At 46.5% G+C, this 22,010-nt stretch overlaps 2 protein-coding genes across 3 annotated transcripts in view; both read left to right on the top strand.

Annotated features, from left to right (window-relative positions):
• The window catches only part of PIK3R6 (phosphoinositide-3-kinase regulatory subunit 6), a 76,243-nt gene extending 73,099 nt beyond the window's left edge, over window positions 1-3,144 (top strand). For both annotated transcript variants that reach the window (XM_077165956.1, XM_077165957.1), the window contains one exon: window positions 382-3,144. In XM_077165956.1, coding sequence (XP_077022071.1) covers window positions 382-523 — 142 coding nt within the window. In that variant the 3' untranslated portion in view covers window positions 524-3,144. The remainder of the gene's footprint in view (window positions 1-381) is intronic.
• A 265-nt stretch (window positions 3,145-3,409) lies between these two features.
• MFSD6L (major facilitator superfamily domain containing 6 like) lies at window positions 3,410-5,587 on the top strand. The gene has a single exon (XM_077165955.1). It carries the CDS (start codon window positions 3,607-3,609, stop codon window positions 5,389-5,391), a length of 1,785 nt encoding a protein of 594 aa, XP_077022070.1. The 5' UTR covers window positions 3,410-3,606; the 3' UTR covers window positions 5,392-5,587.
• The last annotated feature ends 16,423 nt before the right edge of the window (window positions 5,588-22,010 follow it).

Here is a 22,010-nt window from a genome sequence, read left to right as displayed (position 1 = left end):
TCCTGAAACCTGAAACCTTTAAACCATCTGTCCCTACTGGGCATGGATTTAGGTCTACTGCCTCGATTTAGGTCCAGGAAGAAGAGGCAAAAGAATGCTGGTGCTAAAATTAAAAACTTCCTGATATTCTGGCCCCTCTAGTACGGGCTAACCTTCTGTGGCATGTGCCCCAGTAAATGTGACCCTTTCTGATTTCATTGATGCATCCAGGCATCTATCTCCTCCTCTCCCCAAGCCCAGGGGCACTTTCTCTACCCAAACCCCACTTCCCTCTGAGGGATCAGGATTGCCTCCATTGTCCCGCTGCAATAAATGGTCTACCTTTAAAAGGCCCTTGACCTCAGAGGTTTGTTGCCTAAGCTGGCCTCTCTCCACCCACAGATTTGAGGTTGCTCTCTGCCCAGAGCCAGGTTCCAAGGCGCCGTGGCTCAATTCACACCGGCAGAAGGAGATGGAGACAACCAAGGTCAAGTCCAAACCCCTCCTGATGCCCATCAACACGTTCTCTGGCGTCGTCCAGTGAGCCTGCGGGGGCAGTGGAGGAGCTGAGGAGCTGAGTCACAGCACCGAGGGCCCAAAAAGAAGGATACACTACCGCGCCTCCCCTCCCACCGGCAGCCAGCACATGCCTGGGCTCCATGGGGCACACCTGGAGCCAGCGAGGGGCCAGGAGCTCAGGGAGCCCGACCACAGGGGTTTAGGTAGAGAAGAGTCCATGACTACACATACACAGCCAAATTGTAACATGAATGTCCACCCCTTCATGCATTTTAAATGCCCATTTCTCCCACTGTCTTCTCCCACTCCATCTCCCCTCCTGTCTCTTCAAACCAAGGTTAGAGCTGCTGTTTTACCCAGGGCCTACTGGCCTAGTGGAAAATGTGTCTCGTCCCTTCCCTTTCTTGGGCCACTGTCCCCTATATAGGGGTCCCTGGCAGGGGTCTCTCCCAGGTGAGAGGAAAATGTCAGATTAATTAAATACACACTAAAGCGCTACTGCTTTCATCTATTATCCAGCAATATTTGTGTTTTAATACAAATGGGGAGACAGTACTTAATAAAACCTAACGCACCCACCAAGGCCAGTTAGGAGACAGTTTTGTGAAGTTTAAACTGCTGTGTTCTGTCTCTCTGCCCCTCTCCCTTCCTTCTCGTTCAACTAGAGACGCTCCTGACCAACAGCACCCCGAAATGGTGGTGGGAATGCAGGGTAGTTTCAGAAATGTCAGGCATCATGTTCTTGGCTTTTGAGTTTAAAAACTTACATGCCTTTGTAAAACAGGAAAGGCCAGTAGTCCAAATTCAGTTTCCCTAACCCCAAGACCAGCTAAAGGGTCGGAGAGAACAGCACATGGAGGACATAAAAGCTTGGGCTTGAGGCTATCCTCGTGGCCTGGGTGGGGTCCCAGGGAATAGTGGGGTGGTGGTAGAAGAACCCCTTTTGGAGATCTAAGAGTAGTGAGGCAGGCAGTTCATGTTGGGCCTCATTGCCCCAGGAATGGGGGCAAGCCCTGGAGAGCCTTCTCCGTGACCAGGACTACAGTGTAAGGGGAGTTCCTGGGGTGCCTTGCCAGATAGAGTCCCTGTGCCCCCATGGAACATGGGAAGCAGGCAAAGGTTTTCCCAGGTAGTTGAAAACAGACAAACCCAATGGGACTCTCAGGGCAAAGGGGTGCAACCATGGCAGCAGTGTGGACTGACTGCCAGATGGGGAGCATGGGCACCTCAATGGTTGCACACAGGGGTGCAGACATGGCAGGGTGGATACCAGAACCAGGCTCTCCTGGTTCTCCATCAAGCTGTGGACAGGTATGATGCCCTCCACTGAGGGGGCCCTGCGGCCAGGACCCAGGCAGGAGAGAGAGTGGGGACAACCCTCACCATAACTCAGTTGGTTTTAAATCCTCAGTGACTAAACCATCACTAAATTTGAGTGAGTTTACCTGGAGGTAGCTAGATTTTTTTTTCTGCCATTGTGGATGATAAGATCTGACTCATATCAGTTGGGGCTTTCACAATTATTAGGTTCTTTAGGTAAACGTGTAGAGTTTACCAGTTGTTGGAATTAGGGGGGCGTTCTGGGTCTTCTCTCAACAATCTCTCTACCAGCTTACAATGAAAGCAAGTCTTGGACCAAATTCGGCTACACCTGCGGAAACCGGATGGCAAGTAGCCCCCCTCCCCTAAATAATCATAAACCTGATCTGTAAACTCAAAGAAAACCCAGATCTCTGAATTTTTAGGTGCTTTCACCAAACCTTGTATGAAAAGTTCACTCAGGGAAAATCCTTCAGTATTCTAGAGGTAGGACTCAGCTTATTAGTCAGATTTTGGGGAGCGAGAGTCTGAATCACTGGCTGCCCACTAGGTCATTTTGGAGTAAAGCCTACAGCACCATTATGAAGGGTTTAATCCACTGGAATCCCTTGATTCTTTCATTTTGTTCCTCAAGACAAGAAAAGCCTAGGGGGTAAAAAAATGAATAAGCAATCCACTTGATTTGGATGCCACTAATTTCACCAGTGGCAAACCATTTCCAGTATCCAATATGCTAATCAATGAAGCCACTTCTGTTGATCTGGGACGAAGGTTACTGAAGTGTTTGCATGCATCAGCTGCCTCTGGAGTGTGGCTTTTTGATTAAACGCCAGCTAACCACCTCTGGGGTGTGTACTCCCGCATAGGATTAAAGACTTCCAGTGTCTACATGCTGTGGCAGAGGCTGTGATGTGCTGCTCGGGTACCCCTTCCCCCAGGAAGGATTTATTCTCCCAGTTGCTGGAGTGCCACTGGAAGACAGCTGTCAGCCCTCTGTGGGGATTGTCTGCACTGAAGAAAACTGCATCACCCAGGCTCATACCTCTTCCAGGAGCAGCTCGCATCCAGTGAAACAGTTCCCGGCCCTGGGGACAAAATAACCTGCCTTCCTGGAACTTTGGTTCTGATGGAGACAGGCAATAAATAAGCTGAATATGTAAAATAGAAAAGACTAGTGTGTCTGATGGTGATGAGTGCTGCGGAGAAAAATAAAGCAAGGCAGGGGAGTGTGTGTGTGTGCGTGTGTGTGTCTGAAGATGGGTGGGTTGCAGTTCTAGTTGGGGTGGCCTGATCACTGATCAAGGAACATTAATGACCTGTAGAAGATAAGGGAGGGAGGATCGTGGGCAGCCTTAATTCCAATCTCTCGTTTCCCCCATACCCCCAACCCCCGCAGTTTTCCTCGCCTGAAGCAGTTCAGGGATTGAGCTGCGGTTCTGGGGGCACCCGGCGCCCCTGCGCACGCGGGGGCAGGTGGGGAGGCAGCCGGAGAGGCAGCCGGAAGTGGCAGGTGCCGCCCGCAGGTGCGCCGCCCCCCCCTCCCCGCCGCACCGCCCCCTCGGGGCGGGGCCACTTCCGGGCCGGCGGCCGGACGTGGGGCGTGGAGGGGGCGACCGTTGACCCGGTGTCCTGCCGCGCCGCCCGAGGAGGCCTGAGGCGCGCCCGGCCCTCGAGCGCCCTCCCGGGGACATGGGGCCGCGCCGTCCCCGGCCGCCGCCGCCGCCGCCCACCTCGGCCCCCTGAACCGCCCGCGTGGGAGGGCGAGCCCGTCGGAGCCGGGCCGCAGCCATGAGCGCCAACCCCCAGTGGGACATCCGCCGGGCGCTGGGCGTGGCCAGGCTCTTCCACCTGGTCTGCGGGGTCCGGGATGCCTGTGTGACCCCCTTCCTGACCCTCTACCTGAGGCAGCTGGGGCTGGCCGCGCCTTGGGTGGGCGTCGTCATGGGAACCAAGCACCTGGTCGCAGCCTTCTGGGCGCCCTTCTGCGCCTTCCTGGCCAAAAGCTCCCAGAAGAGGAGGGCGCTTCTCGTAGGCTCGCTGCTTGGCTCGGTGGGAGCCAGCCTGCTGGTGGTCCTGGTCCCACCTCTGGACACAGGTCTGGTGTATCGCTCGTGTAATGGGACCAGCCGCGGGCCCGTCGCCGTCACGCCGCTGGGGGACCCACTCCCTGTGAACATCACCTCCGCACAGGACTCCGCATCAGATTCCGGCGCCGCGGCCGCCAGGCTCCCAGCCAAGAGAAGTGCAGGGATGGTGGAAGCCCCTGGCTTCGATAAAGAACCTGGTGAGAGTGACCCGGCACCTCGGAGCCATCCGCCCAGCTCCTTAGCAGGCTCAGGTGAAGGAGCCAGGACAACATCCCCAGGTCTCTGGCCTGTTACTTCCGGGCTGAAAAGTAGCTCTGGGGAAAGTGCTGCTGAGGTGGTCAGCCCTGCCCACCCTTTGCTTTCCCGGGACACAGAGCTGGGAAGTCCAGCCGACCTGCCTGTAGCCAAGGGAAAAGCCCTTGACCTCTCCATGAAAGGGTTGCGAAGGACCTTCCTCCTCTCCTTGGCATCCCTGGTGTTCTGGGAGCTGCTGACGGCCCCCCTGCAGCAGGTGGCCGACGACAGCCTGTATGAATACCTGGATTTTGTGGACGCCACCGACGGCTACAGAAGTCTGTGGGTCTGGGGGCTGCTGGGCACGGCGGCGGGTGCGTGTGGCATCGCGGCCTTGGTGGGGCAGCTGGATTGCTTCCTGACAGCGAATCGCCCCCGGGGTGCGGTGCACTTCTACGGCTATTCACTGGTCAGCACGTTGGCCTTGCTGGTGAGCATCGCCTTTCCTGTCCCCATCTGCAGGCGGCGGGAGCCCAGCCACAAAACCGTCAAAGCGCTCTCTCTCATAGGGAGTGATCCCCACCTCATTCTCCTGGCCTTCACTGTCTTTTTGATAGGGGCCGCCGCCAGTACAGTGCAGAACTTTCTGTTCTGGCACATGGAGGACCATGGCAGCAGCGAACTGGTCATGGGTTTCTCGCTCGCCCTCAGCTTGCTGGGGGAAATTCTCCTTTATCCGTTGAAAACTAAGTTGCTTAAGAAACTGTCCAGGGTGGGCACGCTGGGGCTGGGGCTGGGCTGCCTCGCTGGACAGCTGCTCTACTACTCTTTCCTCTGGAGCTGGTGGTCCGTCCTCCCCATCCAGATCTTGGGTGCCATCAGCAGCGGGGCCCTGTGGTGGACAGTGGGGGCCTCCATCGACGACCTGGCCACCCCTGGAACGGAGAGGTCGCTGAGTGCCATGTTCCGAGGCCACTTTTACGGGGGTGGGTCGAGCCTGGGCAGCTTCGTGGGGGGCTTCGTGGGGATGCGCTTTGGCCTGCGTGTGCTCTACCGGGCCAGCTGCGTGGCCCTGCTGCTCTGGCTGGCCTTGCTCCTGACCGTCCAGTCGAGGCTGCCCCAGGAGCGGAAAATCAACTACTCAAAGCTGTTAGCCACGGAGGCGAGCGACACCAGTGACTCCGAGGAGGGGACTGAACGGGACTGGCTGGTGAAGGCCATGAGAGAGGAGCACTCAGACTGGAAGGGGTGAGAGGAAGCCACAGTCACGCCGATCTGGGAAGAAGCCTCAGGCTGGACAAAACTCAGTCTGCTGAGGACAAGACCCTGCCTTGGACTGCAGGGAGCTGTGGGCGAGAGACCACACACAGGTCTATGCTGAAGGCCTGGCAGGAGTGTCTTGTTGCGTGCTTTTCTTCATTTTTATAGTAAAAGGAGATTTAACTTTTTGCCTTTCGATCTTTTTTAAATAATGAAGGAAGAATGAGTTTGTTGTTTTAAAATTCTCTTTGTATTCACTCAATTTGGATGTATAAGGTTTAGGAGAGCTTTCATTGCCTGGTCTGTGGTACCATGGCAATTGGCAATGGCCAAAATGATCTAATCAAATTGGCAGTGCCAAGAAAGCAGTCGGGACCTGTAGGATTCAGCTGGCAGAGGGGACGGCTGACTCAGAGGAGTCACGTCCATTCCTGTGGGTCAGAAAGGCAGATTCTATAAAAACCATCCCATGGGCAGGTAAGAATAGTCATAAGAACTGCAACTTTTCTTTCTCCCCACCCCACTGGTATACTGGCACCCACACTCACACCAGGTACTTCTGTTTCCAGCAAGAGAAACCAGTGGGGAGTGTAACATGCTGAGGAGGATGGAAGTTAATAGGTTTTCATTCTTACTCCCAAATGCATATTCATCACCAGGAAAATCCTTAAAATCTGTATTGACATCAGAGCAAGGACAGCTTCACTGCTTCTGGACTCAAATTTTGTGTGCTGCACCTCACAAGAGTGCACGGAGATTTTCAGCCTGTGCTTCATTAGGGGCAGCAGTCTCCATTAAGCAGGCCGTGCTCACAGTAGTTGTGTCTCGCCACTTGGTGGGGTTTTTGAGAAAGCTGCTGCTGCTTTGCCAATTCCCCAGAACTCACCCCACTCCCCGGAGAAGGGCTCTTTATTCCAGAGGTCAGTCCTTAGTGCCCAATGCTCCTGCCTTGTAATCAGATGCAGGGTGTCTAATTTAGAAAAAACCTTGTTTTACAAATGTAGAAAATGTCTCAGCTGTTCCCCTCATCATAGGGGAATAGACACGTGAGTGCCAAAAGGGTTAGCTGTGGTGGTGCCTGGGTCTTTATTCTTTTTTAATTCTCACAACTCCCTAATGGACAAGTTATTGGCTAGGAAGCTTCCAGTTACAATAACCAAAAGGAAAAATAATAATCTCTGCCTTAAACAATTAGAGATTCTTTTCTCTCACATAACAAATCTAGGGGTAGGCAGCCCAAAGCTGAAACATCTGCTCGACAGTGCCTCTGGGGACCTAGGATCTTTTCACCTCTCACTCCATCAGCCTCCATCCCATATTTGTACTCTCATAATAATAAGATGGCTGCCGCACCACCAGACCTCTTGTCCCTGTTCCAGGCAGGAAGAAGAGGGACAATGGGACAAAGGGAGAAACAAATGAATCCCTTTGTTGGGAAACCAAAAGCCTTCCCAGAAATCCTCAGCAGACTTCTGAGTGAACTGTCACGTGGCCACCCTAACTGCAAGAGTCTGGGAAGCAGGTGTATTTTCAGCTGGGCACATTTACACCACAAGAAGAATCAGGCTTATGTTAAATAAAAAGAGGAGGCTGGACATTGGATCATCAACTAGCAGTGTCTGCCACAGCATCAGAAGTGGAATTCTCTAAGTCTGTCTCATCCAAAAGTCCATGTTTCTTTTACTACCAGCTTCCCCCACAGAAATTACAATTGTACCCTCACGACAACCCTATGAGTAAATCAAATTTGTTATCTACATTTTACAAATGAGAAAATCGAGTCTTGGAAAAGTCACACCTCGGATCACTGATAGAATCACCAACAGTGCCCTGATCGCACCTCAAATTTAGTGCACTCTCTGCTAACCCAGGAGTGCCCAAACCTAGCTGTCCATCCTGCCCCACCTGAGAAACACATCCAAAAAGACAGATTCCTGGACTCCATCAGAACCTCTCTGTTGGGACCCAGAGATCTTTATTTTTAATGCAATCTCCAAATGATTCTGATTCCAAGAACTCATCTGCTTACTTATCCTTCCCAGGCCTGTAGGTCTCACCATTTCTGTACCAAATGCTTCCCGTGTGCAGCAAAAACAGCAATGCTACCTTTGCTTACGATATGCTAGGCACTATTCTAAACACTTTATATGGACTAGCACATTTCATCCTCAAAGCAATTTTAGGATGAAATCACTGTCCACACTTCAATTTACAGATGACAAAACTAAGTAACTTGCCTGAGGTCACACAGCTAGTAGGTGACAGAGTTGAAATTCTGACCCAGCCTGGAGGCTTCAAAGCCTGAGATTTTAATCACTGTACCCTATGACCAGGAAGTTGGAGAAAACAGGGGAAGTTAAATATTAAGATTCAAGACAGCTACAACTTGAAATTTACTGGATAGTAAATAGAATTTATTAAGTAGACAAAGCATACACTGATACCAAAATACAAATCCATGTATGTCCTCCTAACAAGAGGGTGAGGGACAGGACTTGGCTGAAGAAAAGAGTTAAATTAATAAGTGTGGTTTATCCTGAAGAAGAGGAATGAGGAGGAGGAGGAGGAGGAGAGGGGGTAATGAAGGAGGAGAAAAGAAAGAAGAAAACAGTGTTAGAATGGTTCAAGGATCCAACATTTTTATGGGATGGATGCTGGGAAAATTGTGCTTGGGCTATTTAGTGTTAGACTACCCTCTATTTGTACGGATTGTGCTACTTGCCGTGGAGAATGTAAGGAGAATAAATACATGGCCCTACCCTCAAGAAGCTAATACAGGGAAACCTACCTGTGTACATACCCACATGCAGAGCACAGTGTGATAAGTGCCACCACTAAAGTATTACAGGAGTTTAGGAAAGGGAAAGATCATTTCTGACGGAAGAACTCAAGGATGGGTCCATGGGGAAGATTATATTGAAGCTAAGCCTTTGAGGATAGGTAAACCTTTAAGAGGTAGAGAGGGGGTGGTAATTCGGGAAGGGGGATTGCGGGGAGAGGACATTCCAGGCAGAGGGAACAGCATGAGCAAAGCTACAGAGGTGGGAAAAAGTACGGCATATGCTTGGAGAACAGCAAGATATATAGTGTGGCCGGAGCCAAGGGTTTGTGCAGGACAGCGCTGGAAAGCAGTATCCTGGGACTGGATCACAGAGGGCTTGATCTGTAGACTGTGGGTAAGCATGGAAGGTTCTGGACAGGGTCACGACAAGAAGAGACCGCACTGAGCCTTTTTCAAAACATAGCTGTTATGTGCAGTTGACATATAATAAAATGCACATATTTAAATTGTAGGGTTTGATAAGTTTTGACATGTTAGCACCTGTTAAACCATCTCCAAAATCAAGACAGTGAACACACACACAGATAGTGAATACGCATGTGTTATCCCCAGAATTTCCTCCTGCCCCTTTGTAACCCCTGCCTTCCTCCCTCCCTCCACCCTGACTCTAGGCAACCACTGACCTTTCTGTCACTATAGATTAGTTAGCAGGGTTTCTTATTTGCTTGTCTGTTTGCTTTTAGTCTATGTATGTACTCTTTTCTTTCCCGACTTATTTCACTCAGGATAATTATGTTTGAGAGGACCCACGTTGCTGAGTACATTGGTAGTTCATTCCTTTTTATTGCTGGGCAGTATTCTACAATACGGACATGCCCCAATTTGTTTATCCATTCAGCTGTTGATGGACATTGGATTTTTTTCAGTTTTGGGCTTTTACAAATAAAAGCTCTCTGACTGTTCATGTTCAAGTCTTTGTAGGGACATATGCTTGCCTTTCTATTGCATAAACACCTAGGGGCAGAATGCCTGGATCCCAGGGTAGGTATAAGCTTAACCTTTTAAAAAATTGTTCAATAGTTTTCCAAAGTAGTTGCTCCATTTTGTAGTCCCACTCGCAGGGCATAAGAATTCCAGGTGCCCCACATCCTCACCAGGCTTTTTCATTTTAACCGTTCTAATAGGCGTGCAGTAGCGTTTCATTGTGGTTTTAATTTGCATTTCCCTAACAATTGATGTTGAGCATCTTTTCATCGTACTGTGCTTTTGAAAATTAATCAGCAAAGAAGTGAGCAAGAACAAAACAGCCTCAGGTGACCTTCAGATCACATTGCCTGTCAGAGTGGTGCTTTCGAGAAAAAGCCAAAAATACATAATGACGTTCTGTCTTGGGTAATTTCACATATCCACAGGCCTCAAAATAAGGCATTGAGCCAGATGATTCTCTTTGAGAATTCTATTCATGCACCAGGACATGGCCTCTGCGGGAAAATGCTGAGCTCACTGACTGGTTTCAAAGTATATAAAATTTCAGAAGGTGATCTGAAGTGCAAACAGGACCCTCCTGTTTCATTTGCTGCCATTCCTCAAGTGTCCAACATCCTATGTGTAAACGTGAGGCTTTCTGACATCTATTTCCTGGTAAAGAATCCTAGGCTTCTTCCTGACCATGCTCTTTTTTATTTCTCCTAAAGTTGTCCTACAATTACCCCTGTGACTCTGCCAGATTGTTGTTCCAGAGAACAGTTTTTAACATTTGGGGGCCATAGTCCCTTTTAATAATCTGATAAATGCCCCAAACACTCTCCCCTGAAAGATGCACAGAGGCACATCAAGTTTTTCATGCTCAGTCACATTCCATGGATCCCCAAAACAACCATTCACAGGCCTTAGGTTAATCAAACCTGCTCAAGAGAGATTTCCCAGGTATTTTGCCAATGATCCAAGTTTGGAAAATTCCTTTCCAATTTTGTCTTCTTTTTTTACTGCATGATCAGTGTCTTTGCTATCACAAGCTTCCCCCATTTTATTTTTGTCTTCTCCTCATTCAGTCCTTCAGGTTTTGTATTTATCACCAGTGACACCTGGAGTGGGTCTGCAGAAGCCAGAGGCTGTGCTAGAGGAGAATGAGTTCAAAGTGAAAGTACACAGGGGAGATGCTGGAGAAGATCCTTAAGGGAAACACAAAATCTCAGGGGTTCAAACTCTCTTCTCATCAACCTTCCACCCATGAGTATATGCTGTGACAGTTTTCAGGGTGTGGGACTAAGCTTTAGGAATCCTGCCAGATTCTGCATCTGTCTCCTTCCTAACAGCATCCAATGCCTCCCAGGTGCTCCCCAGGGAACTGACACCGCCCCCTAGCGGCTGTTAAGCCATTTGGCACATTTCATTCCTCTGGCTGTAACCACTGGTTGGGGACAATCATGGAAACGAAGCTGTCCCAAAAGAATTATCCTCAGTGGAAATTCTCTCTTGAAATATGAGGGCCAGTGGTGCATCGGATGTCTTATGCAAATGTGAAGCCTTCAACTACATTTTGCCACCATGACAAAGCCAGCCTGGGAACAAAGCTGACTATTGAGAAGGTCCTAACAGAAAACATACACAAGCAGAGCCAGACAGGACATCTAGATGTCACATGAGACATTCAAAGAGTGAGGATTTCAAAAAGTCTGGAGCAGGAGTGATCACCAAGTATTGGGATACTCAGGGGAAAAAATCCCTCATGGCAATTGTGAATGGACTTGCATGTTACAGGAAGAGATGGGTCAGAAAGTTATGATTTTTACTTTATTAACTACTCTAGGTCAGTTAAGCTTCATAAATTCAGAAAGTACCTGAAGTTCTTGGCTCCCTGCCTTATGGCTGTCAGAGACACTGAGTCTTGATTCCATCTAAGAGGAGACTAAATATTGAATGAGTCATTAACCTGTATGTTCATATTTACTTAGACCATGACTTCCAAAGTGAGCTTTGTAGAACACTCAATCCTCTTGAGGCTAGAGAGGGAGGAGTTTAAAACAAAAGAACTCTGTGGCCAAATGACTCTGAAAACTGATGTCATTTATTGCCATCTCCTGGACACTTACAATGCCTGTTAGCATATCAAAGGTTCTGAAAAGCCCTGGAATTAAGAAAAAAAAACCTGTTTACCTCTGACCTACAATTCCCCTTATGTTTATGGTATCACAACCTTCTTCTATACAACACCAATTACTATTTCGCAGAACACATGTTCCTTAGAAGATACTCTGGAAAGCACCAACATTAGCAGTTCCCTGTGCGACCCTTTGAACATAGCAGAGTGGGGTCTCAATGAACAGGTTTGGGTTCCCACATGCCCAGACTGGCAAAAATCCTGGTCATCATACTGAGACCCTGACAAAACTTATCTCATTAAGTCAGAGCACCAGCTTTATGAGGTGGGTATTGTCATAGCTTATTTTACAGGTGAGGTGTAAGTGGTCAGGAAGGTTGCAATCCAAAACCAGGTCCATTCAACCACAGAGTCCATACCCTCGATATCTGTGTTAACAATGATTACCAGCCAGGGAACAATGGTTAGAGGCAGGGGCAAGGCAGGGTGTGCTGGTTTGAATCTGTGGTGGACCCCAGAAAAGCCATGCCCTTTAATCCTCATTCAGTATTGCTGGGTGGGAGCATTTTGATTGTTTCCATGAAGATGTGACCCACCGAATTGTGGGTGGTAACTTTTGATTACATGATTTCCATGGAGGTGTGTCTCCATCCACTGGAAGTGCAGTTGCTTACTGGAATCCTTTAAAAGAGGAAACATTTTGGAGAGAGTCCCTTGTTGGTCGAGCCACGAGAAAGCCAGCAGATGCCACCATGTTCGCCATGTGCCCTTCCAGCTGAGAGAGAGAAGTTGGACATCATCGGCCTTCTTGAACCAAGGTATCTTTCTCTGGATGCCTTAAATTGGACATTTCTATAGACTTGCTTTATTGGGGACATTTTCTTGGCCTTAGAACTGTAAACTAGCAACTTATTAAATTCCCCTTTTTAAAGCCATTCTGTTTCTGGTATATCGCATTCCAGCAGCTAGCAAACTAGAACAGAGGGACAAAACACTAAGTTTGTCTCCATGTGGATTTCATATGGAGATTTCGTGGAATATAAGGTCAGGATGTGGGAGAGAATCAAATTGTGAAGCCCCAAATGCCAACCAAAAGGAAAGGGAACTCCCACTGGTTGAATCATGCCTGGCCTCTGTGTACCTAACACTCTGTATACAGTAACATTTGCAATTCTCACCAAGACCCTAATGTGCATCTGAGAGCAGGGGAAATTGAGGCTCAGAGAGGTTAACTGACTTAGTTGTCCGGGAGTCACAGCTATTAGATGGTGAAGCCATGGCTTGAGCCAAGACATGACTATGGCCCTCGTTCTGTCCTCTGTGACCCTGCTGCCCCTAGGAAGTGAAGATTTTAGTAGCAGTGGAGAGCCACTGAAGGTTTTTCACTCTCTCTGGCTGCACTGTGAACCACAGGCCCAAGTTGAAGCAGGGTCTGCAGTTTGGGAGGTCTGTTCTGGACAGATTATTGAAATTGCCCCAGCAGGAAGGAGCTGGGTATTTAAAAAAGCATGAGGATTAGATGATAAAATTTATGTGAAAGCATTTAAGAGGCAGAATCAATACCATGGACCTTGGTTAGTGATGGGATAATGAGGCAAGGGGTTGGAGAAGAAAGAGACCAGGGACCATGGATAGTGTGGCAGTTTTGAACCCATACAAGGCAGGGGAGAGCCTGTAGAACTGGTGGAGAGAGCCCAGAGCCTGTGAAGCCACCAATCCAAAACCTGGAAGCCAATGTGTAGATCATAAGAATCATGGAAAATATAGCAAAAACATTGCTCTCCATCCTGCTGGCCTCCTCTACAATTACAGACTGACGCTGAGGCCAGAGGCCTTGCCTTTGGGGATACATGTGATGTAAAACAGATATTTGCATACCCAGCTATGCCAGTCTGAAAGTATTATGTACCCCAGAAAAGCCATGTTTGAATCCTGATTCCATCTTGTGGAGGCTGCTATTTCTTACACTCCAGATTCAACACTGTAGGGTAGAAACGTTTGATTAGATTATCTCCAGGGAGATGTGGCCTGTCCAATTGTAGGTGTGGCCTTTTGATTAGATGGCAATGTGACTCCACCCGTTCAAGGTGGCTCTTAATTTACTGGAGTCCTTTAAAAGGAGAAACATTTCAAAGAAACCTCAGATGCAGACACTTGAAGAACAGCTGCTTCAGAGGTGACAGAGCCAACATGAGACCCAGATGTTTGGAGATCAAGAGAGAAATAGCCTGGGTGCTAAGCAAAGACTCATAGAAATAGCCAGAGCCTGAAGACAAGAAATCCCTGGCCCCGGCAGATGCTAAGCTAAGAGATGAAACCCAGAGTTTTGTTCTGGAGTAGTTAAGTGAAGGTCCACAGACATTTAGAGAGGAAATCACTAGCATCATAAGCTGGAAGCAATGGAACTGGGAACAAGGACCAGCAGGTGCCAGTCATATGCCTTCCTAGCTGACAGATGTGTTCTGGATGTCATCAGCCTTTCTTGAGTGAAGGCAACTTCTTGTGGTGCCTTAATTTGGACATATTTACGGCCCTAGAACCATAAACTTATAACTGATTAAATTCCCTTTTTAAGAGCCATTCCATTTCTGGTATATTGCATTCTGGCAGCTTGACAAACTAATACACCAGCCATGAAACTCTAATCTCTCTGCAAGCCCAGCTGTAAAATGACTTGGAAAGATGAGAAGGCATGGGACTGAAGTTCCTTCCAGTCCTGGAGTTGTGGCCTGTGACAGCACATGATGGGGTGAGGTTTCTTCTCCTACAGAAGTGAAGCTTATGCTATGATCCCTTGGGCAAGTCACTTGCTCCACTGGGTCTCATTCCCTGGCAGAACCATGAGGACCTGGCCTCCCCAGACCACCAAATCTGTGCCCTTGCACTATGACATGACATCCCCTTCAGGTCATCATGGCTCCGCCTGGGCACCTCCCACCAGCAGGCTGGCATGGCATTCCAGATGCCAGGGCATTGCATACATGTTTATTTCCTCACCCTGGTTTGGTGTGCAGTGGCCTCGTCAAACCCAAAGCCGTGGGCTGTGCTGTAGTTCTGTTCTCCTGAAAGCCAGGGTCCAGGAAGTGGTGGGAGGAACCAGATGGGGAATCTCTGGGGGTCAGAATTGCATGCCTGTGGGCGGGGGCTCCGGCTTGGGGGTCCATTGTAGAAAGCACCGGCATTTTCCACTCCTTCCCCCTCAGCTTTGCTTCTGTCAACCATCACTGGCCATGTAGCCCCCACATTTGCGAGGGGTGGCGACATCCTCCAGGAACTGAGAAGCCGCTCCTACCTCCCCATGGGGGTGAGCAGGAGATAAACTGGGGCTGAAGAGGGTTTCCTAAAGCAAACTGAGACAGAGGTGGGGACCACGGGTTCAGAAGCCTTCCAGCGGGGGGCACCAAACACACTGGGAAAACTCCCTGTCTCACGTCCTAGGGCCAGCCTGACGCTGCTCCCTTCCCAAAGCTCTAGCTCAGGGTTGAGGGTGGCTCCTTGAGGTCACTTTGGCTCTCGGAGCTACAGAAAGATCACAGGACCAGGTGCCAAACACAGGCCTCCCTCTTGTGTCATGGCTGAGCTGGCTTTGTGTGAGAGAGAGGTAGGAGGGTCTGGAAGGGGCCTGGGAAAGGGCAAGTGCTTTCTCTGAAATGGGCCAGTAGGAAAAACAAGTACCACCAGCCCTGACACATGCCATATGCTTCCCCAGCTGACAGATGTGTTCCCGATGGCGTCAGCCCAGAGTAGCCCCGGGTTGTTGTCCCTGGGGCTATAGGCTTCCCAAATGCTAGTGTGAAAGAAACCCAGGGCTGATAAGGGGCCATGTGGGCTCACCATTTCACAGATTTCACCAGCTGCTCCCAAGACCCCATTTCCCTCCAACCCTGGCAGCCCAAGTTTAACCAATTTCTATCTGTGTGCCTGCAGAGAGGGCCTCAAAAGTGTTCACAAGCAAGTGTGACCTCACCAGGCATTCACAGGGGCACTAGCAATTAGAAAAGAGGAGAGGAGATGGTGGGAGATCCTCTGATATCCCCGTATCACAATTTCTCCATTTCTCTTGGAAAGTGGGTGACATCAACAGATTTCTGTTTCTATTGTTCTTGGCAAGTGACATCAAAATCCGCGCACTCTTATCCGGGAAAAGAGACCACACTCCTAGGGAGGAGAGAATCTCACATCAACTATACCTAGAATGGGTGCATGGGTTGTTCAGTGGTAGAACACTCTCCTGCCAAGTGGAAGACCTGGGTTTAATTCCTGGCCCATACACCCACCCTTTCCCTCCCTGCCAAAAAAAAGAAAGAAAAAGTAAAAAGAAAGAATCAAACCATATGTGGAAAAGAATTCCATGGAAGGGATGAAAAGGGGAAGCTTATATAGGGCAAATGTAGACGCATAGGAGGAAGTGTTTTGATTGGTTTATGTTACATTTCCATTTTACATGGGGTGGAGGGGGTCAGTATGGTATGATTGTCCATAACTGTAACTGAGAAATCAGAATTTAAGGGATGATTTTGATGATTGAATCATTATATGGATATTCCTTTTTGCTTTCTGATATATTGGAGTAGACAGAGAGAAAAACCTGAAACCTCTAAGTTATAATCCACCTGCCTTGATCTCTGATAATGATTGTGTAGCCTTTATCTTCTGCCCCTGTGATTGTAAAAATCTTTTGGTTAACCTTCATTTGTATCCAGTTATCTAGTTTTTCAACCTTAAGAGTCTTGCAATCACTAAAGACATCCCCTAATGTTTATTAATGAAGGGTCTTGGATCAGGCCAGAACTAACCCACCCCAAGGCCAAAGTAATCTTGATAACTGAGACTGGATCTAACCAAAATGGGCCCACCTGACATGTGCAGCAGCTTAGACTTCTTTTTTTAAATATTTATTTATTAAACATAGCCACATACAAACACAAACATTCTTACCATATGATTATTTCATTCTTGACACATAATCAATAACTCACAATATCATCACATAGTTGTATATTCATTATCATGATCATTTCTTAGAACATTTGCATCAATTCAGAAAAAGAAAGAAAAAGAAAACTGAAAAAAAATCATACATACCATACCCCTTACCCCTCCATTTCATTGATCACTAGCATTTCAACCTAATAAATTCATTTTAACATTTGTTCCCCCTATTATTTATTTATTTTTAATCCGTATGTTTTACTCATCTGTTGATAAGGTAGATAAAAGGAGCATCAGACACAAGGTTTTCACAATCACACAGTCACATTGTGAAAGCTATATCATTATACGATCATCTTCAAGAAACATGGCTACTGGAACACAGCTCTACATTTTCAGGCAGTTCCCTCCAGCCTCTCTAATATACCTTAAACTAAAAGAGGATATCTATGTAATGCATAAGAATAACCTCCAGGATAACCTCTCAACTCTGTTTGGAATCTCTCAGCCATTGACACTTTATTTTGTCCCATTTCGGGTAGCTTAGACTTTAACCTACAAGCCACCTATGCTTCAGTCCACCATTTTCTGTGACTAAGCATGTAATCAATCTACGCATGCTCAATAATTAGATCACCTCTAATCACATCATCTGGGGCCACTGTGCTCATTATCCTACACCCTGCCCATCTTTTTCTCCAATAAAACTATCAGAATTACTGCAGTTTGGGGAGACAGACTTTGGGGCCTGCTCTCCTACTATGTGCCTAGTAATAAACTCTTTTCTGTCTTTGAAATCCCAGTGTCTCAGGAATTGGTCATTGAGCTCTTCAGGCAAAAGAATCCGTGGCCTTTGTTGGGTGACATTCTGATAAACCATCTCTGCTGGACTGAAACTGGTTTATCACCAGGTCTTGCTTATCTGCAATCCTCTAGGTATGTTCCATCGTTCCATTTTTTTTCTCAGAAATCTCCTGTATGTCAATTGCTTTTGTCTTCTGGAAAATCCTTTCTTGGAAAGGGGTCCTTCCTAGCAATGCCCAAGGCAGGCAGCCACTTTATTTTACTTAACAGTTTCTATTAGAGAACAGCAGGAAATTTGCCCCTCCGTGACTTGAATTATGTCAGAGAGCCATGATCGGATTGTCACCAAGGAACCTGTCTTAAATGAGGTTAGAGAATTGGGAACGGATGCCACTAGGGGCCCTCTGTTTCTATCTGAGATCATTGTAAGAGGGACCTGAATGCCTTCCCCCTTCCCAACAGCTGCTCCCCTTGCCCTCAGAGCTGGGCTGTGAGCAGCAAACAAACCTCTCTGCATCCATCCCTGGGACTAGTGATCCATTACACCTTGGGGACTTAGGACATTTTGACATTTAAAGAAATCCTGCCTTCCATAGAGAGCCAAAGGCACCGTGGGAAATATCTGAATTTAGTTAGCTTGCCTTGGATGGGGACTAAAGGAACATTTAGAAAATGAAATAATTTAAAAAAAAAATCTTCTTTAACAATTGGTGCCCGGTCATTTTTGTCTCATTGCAACCAAAGAAACCTTAAGTTAAGGGTGACCTCAGAGAAAAGAGCACCAGGTAGCATTACTAGATTCAAACTGGGATACACCTCTAGGACCACACCGATGGGAAAAAGTTCTGGAAAGAGACAGGCCCAACGGAGGAAGGATTTCTATCTGCTGGAGTTAGGCTCTTGGAATTGAGGCCTGTGGGGCAGGAAGGAGGATTCCCAGCCCCAATTCTGCAGGGCTAAGAAAGGTTGAGATTCCCCTGGAGGGTGTTGGGGCTGGAGAGCTCCTCCTTCACTCAGCATAGCAGCTGCTCCCCCTCTCTCCAATTACCAAAGGCTTTGGCATGGCACAAGCAATTGGAGGGCCAGGAGAGTTGTTTGTTTGTTTGTTTTTAACTTTTTATTGTATAGTATAACATATATACAAAGCAAAGAAAGAAAAAAGCAATAGTTTTCAGAGCACTCTTCAACAAGTAGTTACAGAACAAATCCCAGAGTTTGTCATGAGCTACCATACCATCCTTTCAGATTTTTCCTTCTAGCTGCTCCAGAACATTGGAGGCTAGAAGGGATAAATTTTTTTTTATCATCATAATCGACTTTTTTTTCTTTTTTGTGTGTGAAAAATAACATACATGCAAAAAAGCAATACATTTCAAAGCACAACGCAACCATTAGTTGTAGAATAGATTTCAGAGTTTGGTATGGGTTACAATTCCACAATTTTAGGTTTTTACTTCTAGCTGCTCTAAGATACTGGAGACTAAAAGAGATATCAATTTAATGATTCAGCAATCATATTTGTTTGTTAAACCCTACCTTCTCTGATATTTCTGTCCCACTCTTTAGGGGCATTTGGGCTATGCCCATTCTAACTTTTTCGTGTTGGAAGGGGCTGTTAATAATATGGGGTAGGGAGATGGAACTAGCTGATGCTCTGGAGAGGCTGGGCCCTCTAGGCTTCAGTACTTATCCGGTCCAGGGACCCATCTGGAGGTTGCAGGTTTCTGAAAAGTTACTGTAGTGCATGGAACCTTTGTAGAATCTTATATATTGCCCTAAGTGTACTTTAGCATTGGCTGGAATGGTCCTGGTTGGAGATTGGCAGGTTATGATAGGTAGCAAGGTCTAACTGAAGGTTGCGTAAGAATAACCACCATAGCAGCCTCTCAACTCTATTTGAACTCTCTCAGCTACTGATACTTTATTTGTTACACTTCTTTTCCCCTTTTGGTCAGGATGGCATTGTTGATCCCATGGTGCCAGGGCCAGGCTCATCCCTGGGAGTCATCTCCCACACAGGGCGAGGAGAGTTCTCAAACTGGAAAAGGAAGGGGTGTCGGGAGGCCTACAGTTCTGCGAGATTTATCCCCAGGCCTGAGTAAGAATAATGCTTTGCATTTTCAAAAGCACTTTCCTTCTCAAGGTTTTCTCATCATGATGTGTGACCTCTGATTTCAACTACCATCTTAACCAAGGTTTAATCAAAGCATCTGAAGCTTGGAGTTAATATTTCTGTATTATCCTTTGCCCATTTTTTGCTACAGTTTCCTGTCTTTTTCCTTGTTGGTTTTCAGCAATATATTGTATTTTCTAGTTATTAATCCTTTGTTGATTTTCGTGCTGGAAATATCCTTGCCCAGTCTGTCGCCCATCCATTAACTCTGTCTCTAGTATCAGTTTTTGAACAGAAATCCTTAATTTTGATGTAATCAAATTCATTAGTCTTTTTTCTTTACAATGTGTTTCGAGGATCTTATTTAAGGAACTCTCTTGCCATCCCCATCCCCCATTCCAAGGTTAAAAATATATTGTCCTACATTTTTCAATCTCAGATTCCTAAGTTGAATTTCTCACATTTAGGGCTTTCCTTATTTGGCATTTCTTTCATGTATACTTAAATATAATGCAACTCTATTTTTCCCTTATGTTATTTTTCACCCTGATTTTTTTTTCTAACGTTAAAATTGATATACTGGGGCGGGCCACGGTGGCTCAGCAGGCAGAGTTCTCGCCTGCCATGCCGGAGACCCGGGTTTGATTCCCAGTGCCTGCCCATGAAATTAAAAAAAAAATTGATATACTGGATTTCTGTTTTTTCTGTCTTTTTTAATGGTGCCTGGATTTTTTAACCCTTTATTTTTCAGTTTTGTATAAAATATCTCTTGCAGGCAATATATCATTGGATCTTTTTCATATATCCGAGAATCTCTTTTTTTGATTGGTGAGTTTAATGCATCTATATTTATAGTAATTAATGTCACTTTAGGAATTATTCTACTATCTTATTTTGGGTTTTCTATTTCCTATCATTTCTTTCTACTCCTTTCCTTTTTTTTTTTTTTTAATAATTCAAATTTTCCTTCAGTTGACAAGTATGAATCTTCTACTTTCCATTTACTATTTCAAATTTCTACTTAGGAAATAATAACTTCTATTCATATTCCTTTCATGGTTAACCATAACTTATTAAGACACTTGTGTTTAGTTTCCCCTGTTGGTTTCTTAAGCTTAGCATCCATATGTTTCCTATTTAGAAACATAAACATGCTAACAGGTCCCTTAGCAAAGACTCACCACTTTCTGGTCTGTCCTCCTGCCAATGGCTCCCCTATGCCCCTTCCCCAGCCGTACTTCTAGTATAGAGCTTATTTCTAGATTATCTGTAATACACTTTTTTTTTTGGTGGGGTACATAACTAATTTAGGTAATCATACACTTTTCCACATTACGTCCCCGCTTTACTTTGCACACTATATGGGTTCCTTGTGGATTCATTTCTCATCTTACTGGGGTACTTCCCTGTGGTAGTTAGGTTCAGGTGTTGAGTTGGCCAGGTAAAGGTGCCTGGTTCTGTTGCTGTGGACCTGAGGCAATGGCATGCGAAGCTCTCTGTTGCTGATTACATCTGCAGTCGGCTAGGAGATGTGCCTGCTGCAATGAATGATGTTTGACTTAATTGGCTGGTGCTTAAATGAGAGAGCTCAACATAGCACAGCCCAGGCAGCCCAGGCAGCTCGGCATACCTCATCTCAGTACCTGGTGAAGTTCTCTGCCACAAAAACAACACAATACTTGCTAAACAACTAAAATAACTATTTCAGCCCTCTGGAAATGAGCCAAAGCCACGTAATTAGCTGAAAAGCATTTAACCCAGAGAAACTATTGAACTTTGATAGGACTGTGGATGTGTGGCATTTTAACCTGGGGTTATTCCCAGCCTCCCCACCTCCCCAGCTGGTGGCCTGGGAGCTCTGAAAAGCTGGTAGGCTCAAAGCTAGAGGGAATGACTGAGCTCTTTCTGAGCTCTATTAAAAGCCCCATCTCTAGAGCATAGTCAATATTTTGTGTAAGTAGCAGCTACCTGGAAAATCTCCATTCCCAAGGTGCTGCAGTTGCTTTATTTGACTCCGAGCTCAGCTCCGTGGAAAGAGCCCTAACCTTAGGGCATTACCAAAAACAATAATAATCTCTTGGCGATATCTCAGCTGCCTAAGGCTGTATGATTTCAACGGAGCAAGCAACAGCCTGGTCAACAACAGCAATGAAAATTTAAAAGGAAGTCCTCCAGGAGTGACCACAGGAAACTTTGAAAAGCTCCAACATATCCCTTCGAGATCTAGAAAGCTGCAGGAAAGATATCGGAAAAAGAAAAGGCTCTAGTCACTGACCTCTGGCTGACCTTGAAGCCCTGGGCAAGCAAGAAGTGAAAGCTAAAACTGTCTTGTGAATCTGTGAAGTTTGAAGGCATGCCTTCACCCACAGATCCCCTTGGCAAAGGTGGTAGAGATACAGGCAATGTATTTAGGGAACTCCTCAGACTGATCATTGGCTGACCACTAAATTATGCTGACCCAGGGGTGAACCCTAAGAAAGCAGTCTTAAAAATAAAAATTTTTAAAAATCTAGCAGAGGCTGCACACTGCAGGGACTATAGTATCTACAGAATTAATCTAGAAAATCCACTAAACAAATAAGCAGCAACAAGAGAAATAGTAAAAAAAAAAAAAAAAAATTTAAACAGCAATTACAAATGGGGTTTGGAGGTAGTCAGGGAGGGTTAGAATCTGATAACCTACTATCTAAAATGCCCAGATTTTTAAAAATTGAAACACACAGAGAAACATAGAAAGAATGTGTTTTAGTTTGCTAAAGCTACTGGAATGCAATATACCAGAAATGGAATGGCTTCTAAAAAGGGGAATTTACTAAGTTGCAAGTTTTCAGTTCTAAGGGTGTTAAAGTGTTTAAATTAGAACTAGGCTACAAAAAGGTC

This window comes from Tamandua tetradactyla, chromosome 6 (genome assembly GCF_023851605.1).
Source record: "Tamandua tetradactyla isolate mTamTet1 chromosome 6, mTamTet1.pri, whole genome shotgun sequence".
NCBI classification, from domain to species: Eukaryota; Metazoa; Chordata; class Mammalia; order Pilosa; family Myrmecophagidae; genus Tamandua; species Tamandua tetradactyla.
This window is presented reverse-complemented; position numbering and strand designations above follow the sequence as displayed.

Bases quoted from the DNA above. Each gene is read 5' to 3' on its own strand.
- MFSD6L (XM_077165955.1), top strand. From the start codon at position 3,607: ATGAGCGCCAACCCCCAGTGGGACATCCGCCGGGCGCTGGGCGTGGCC.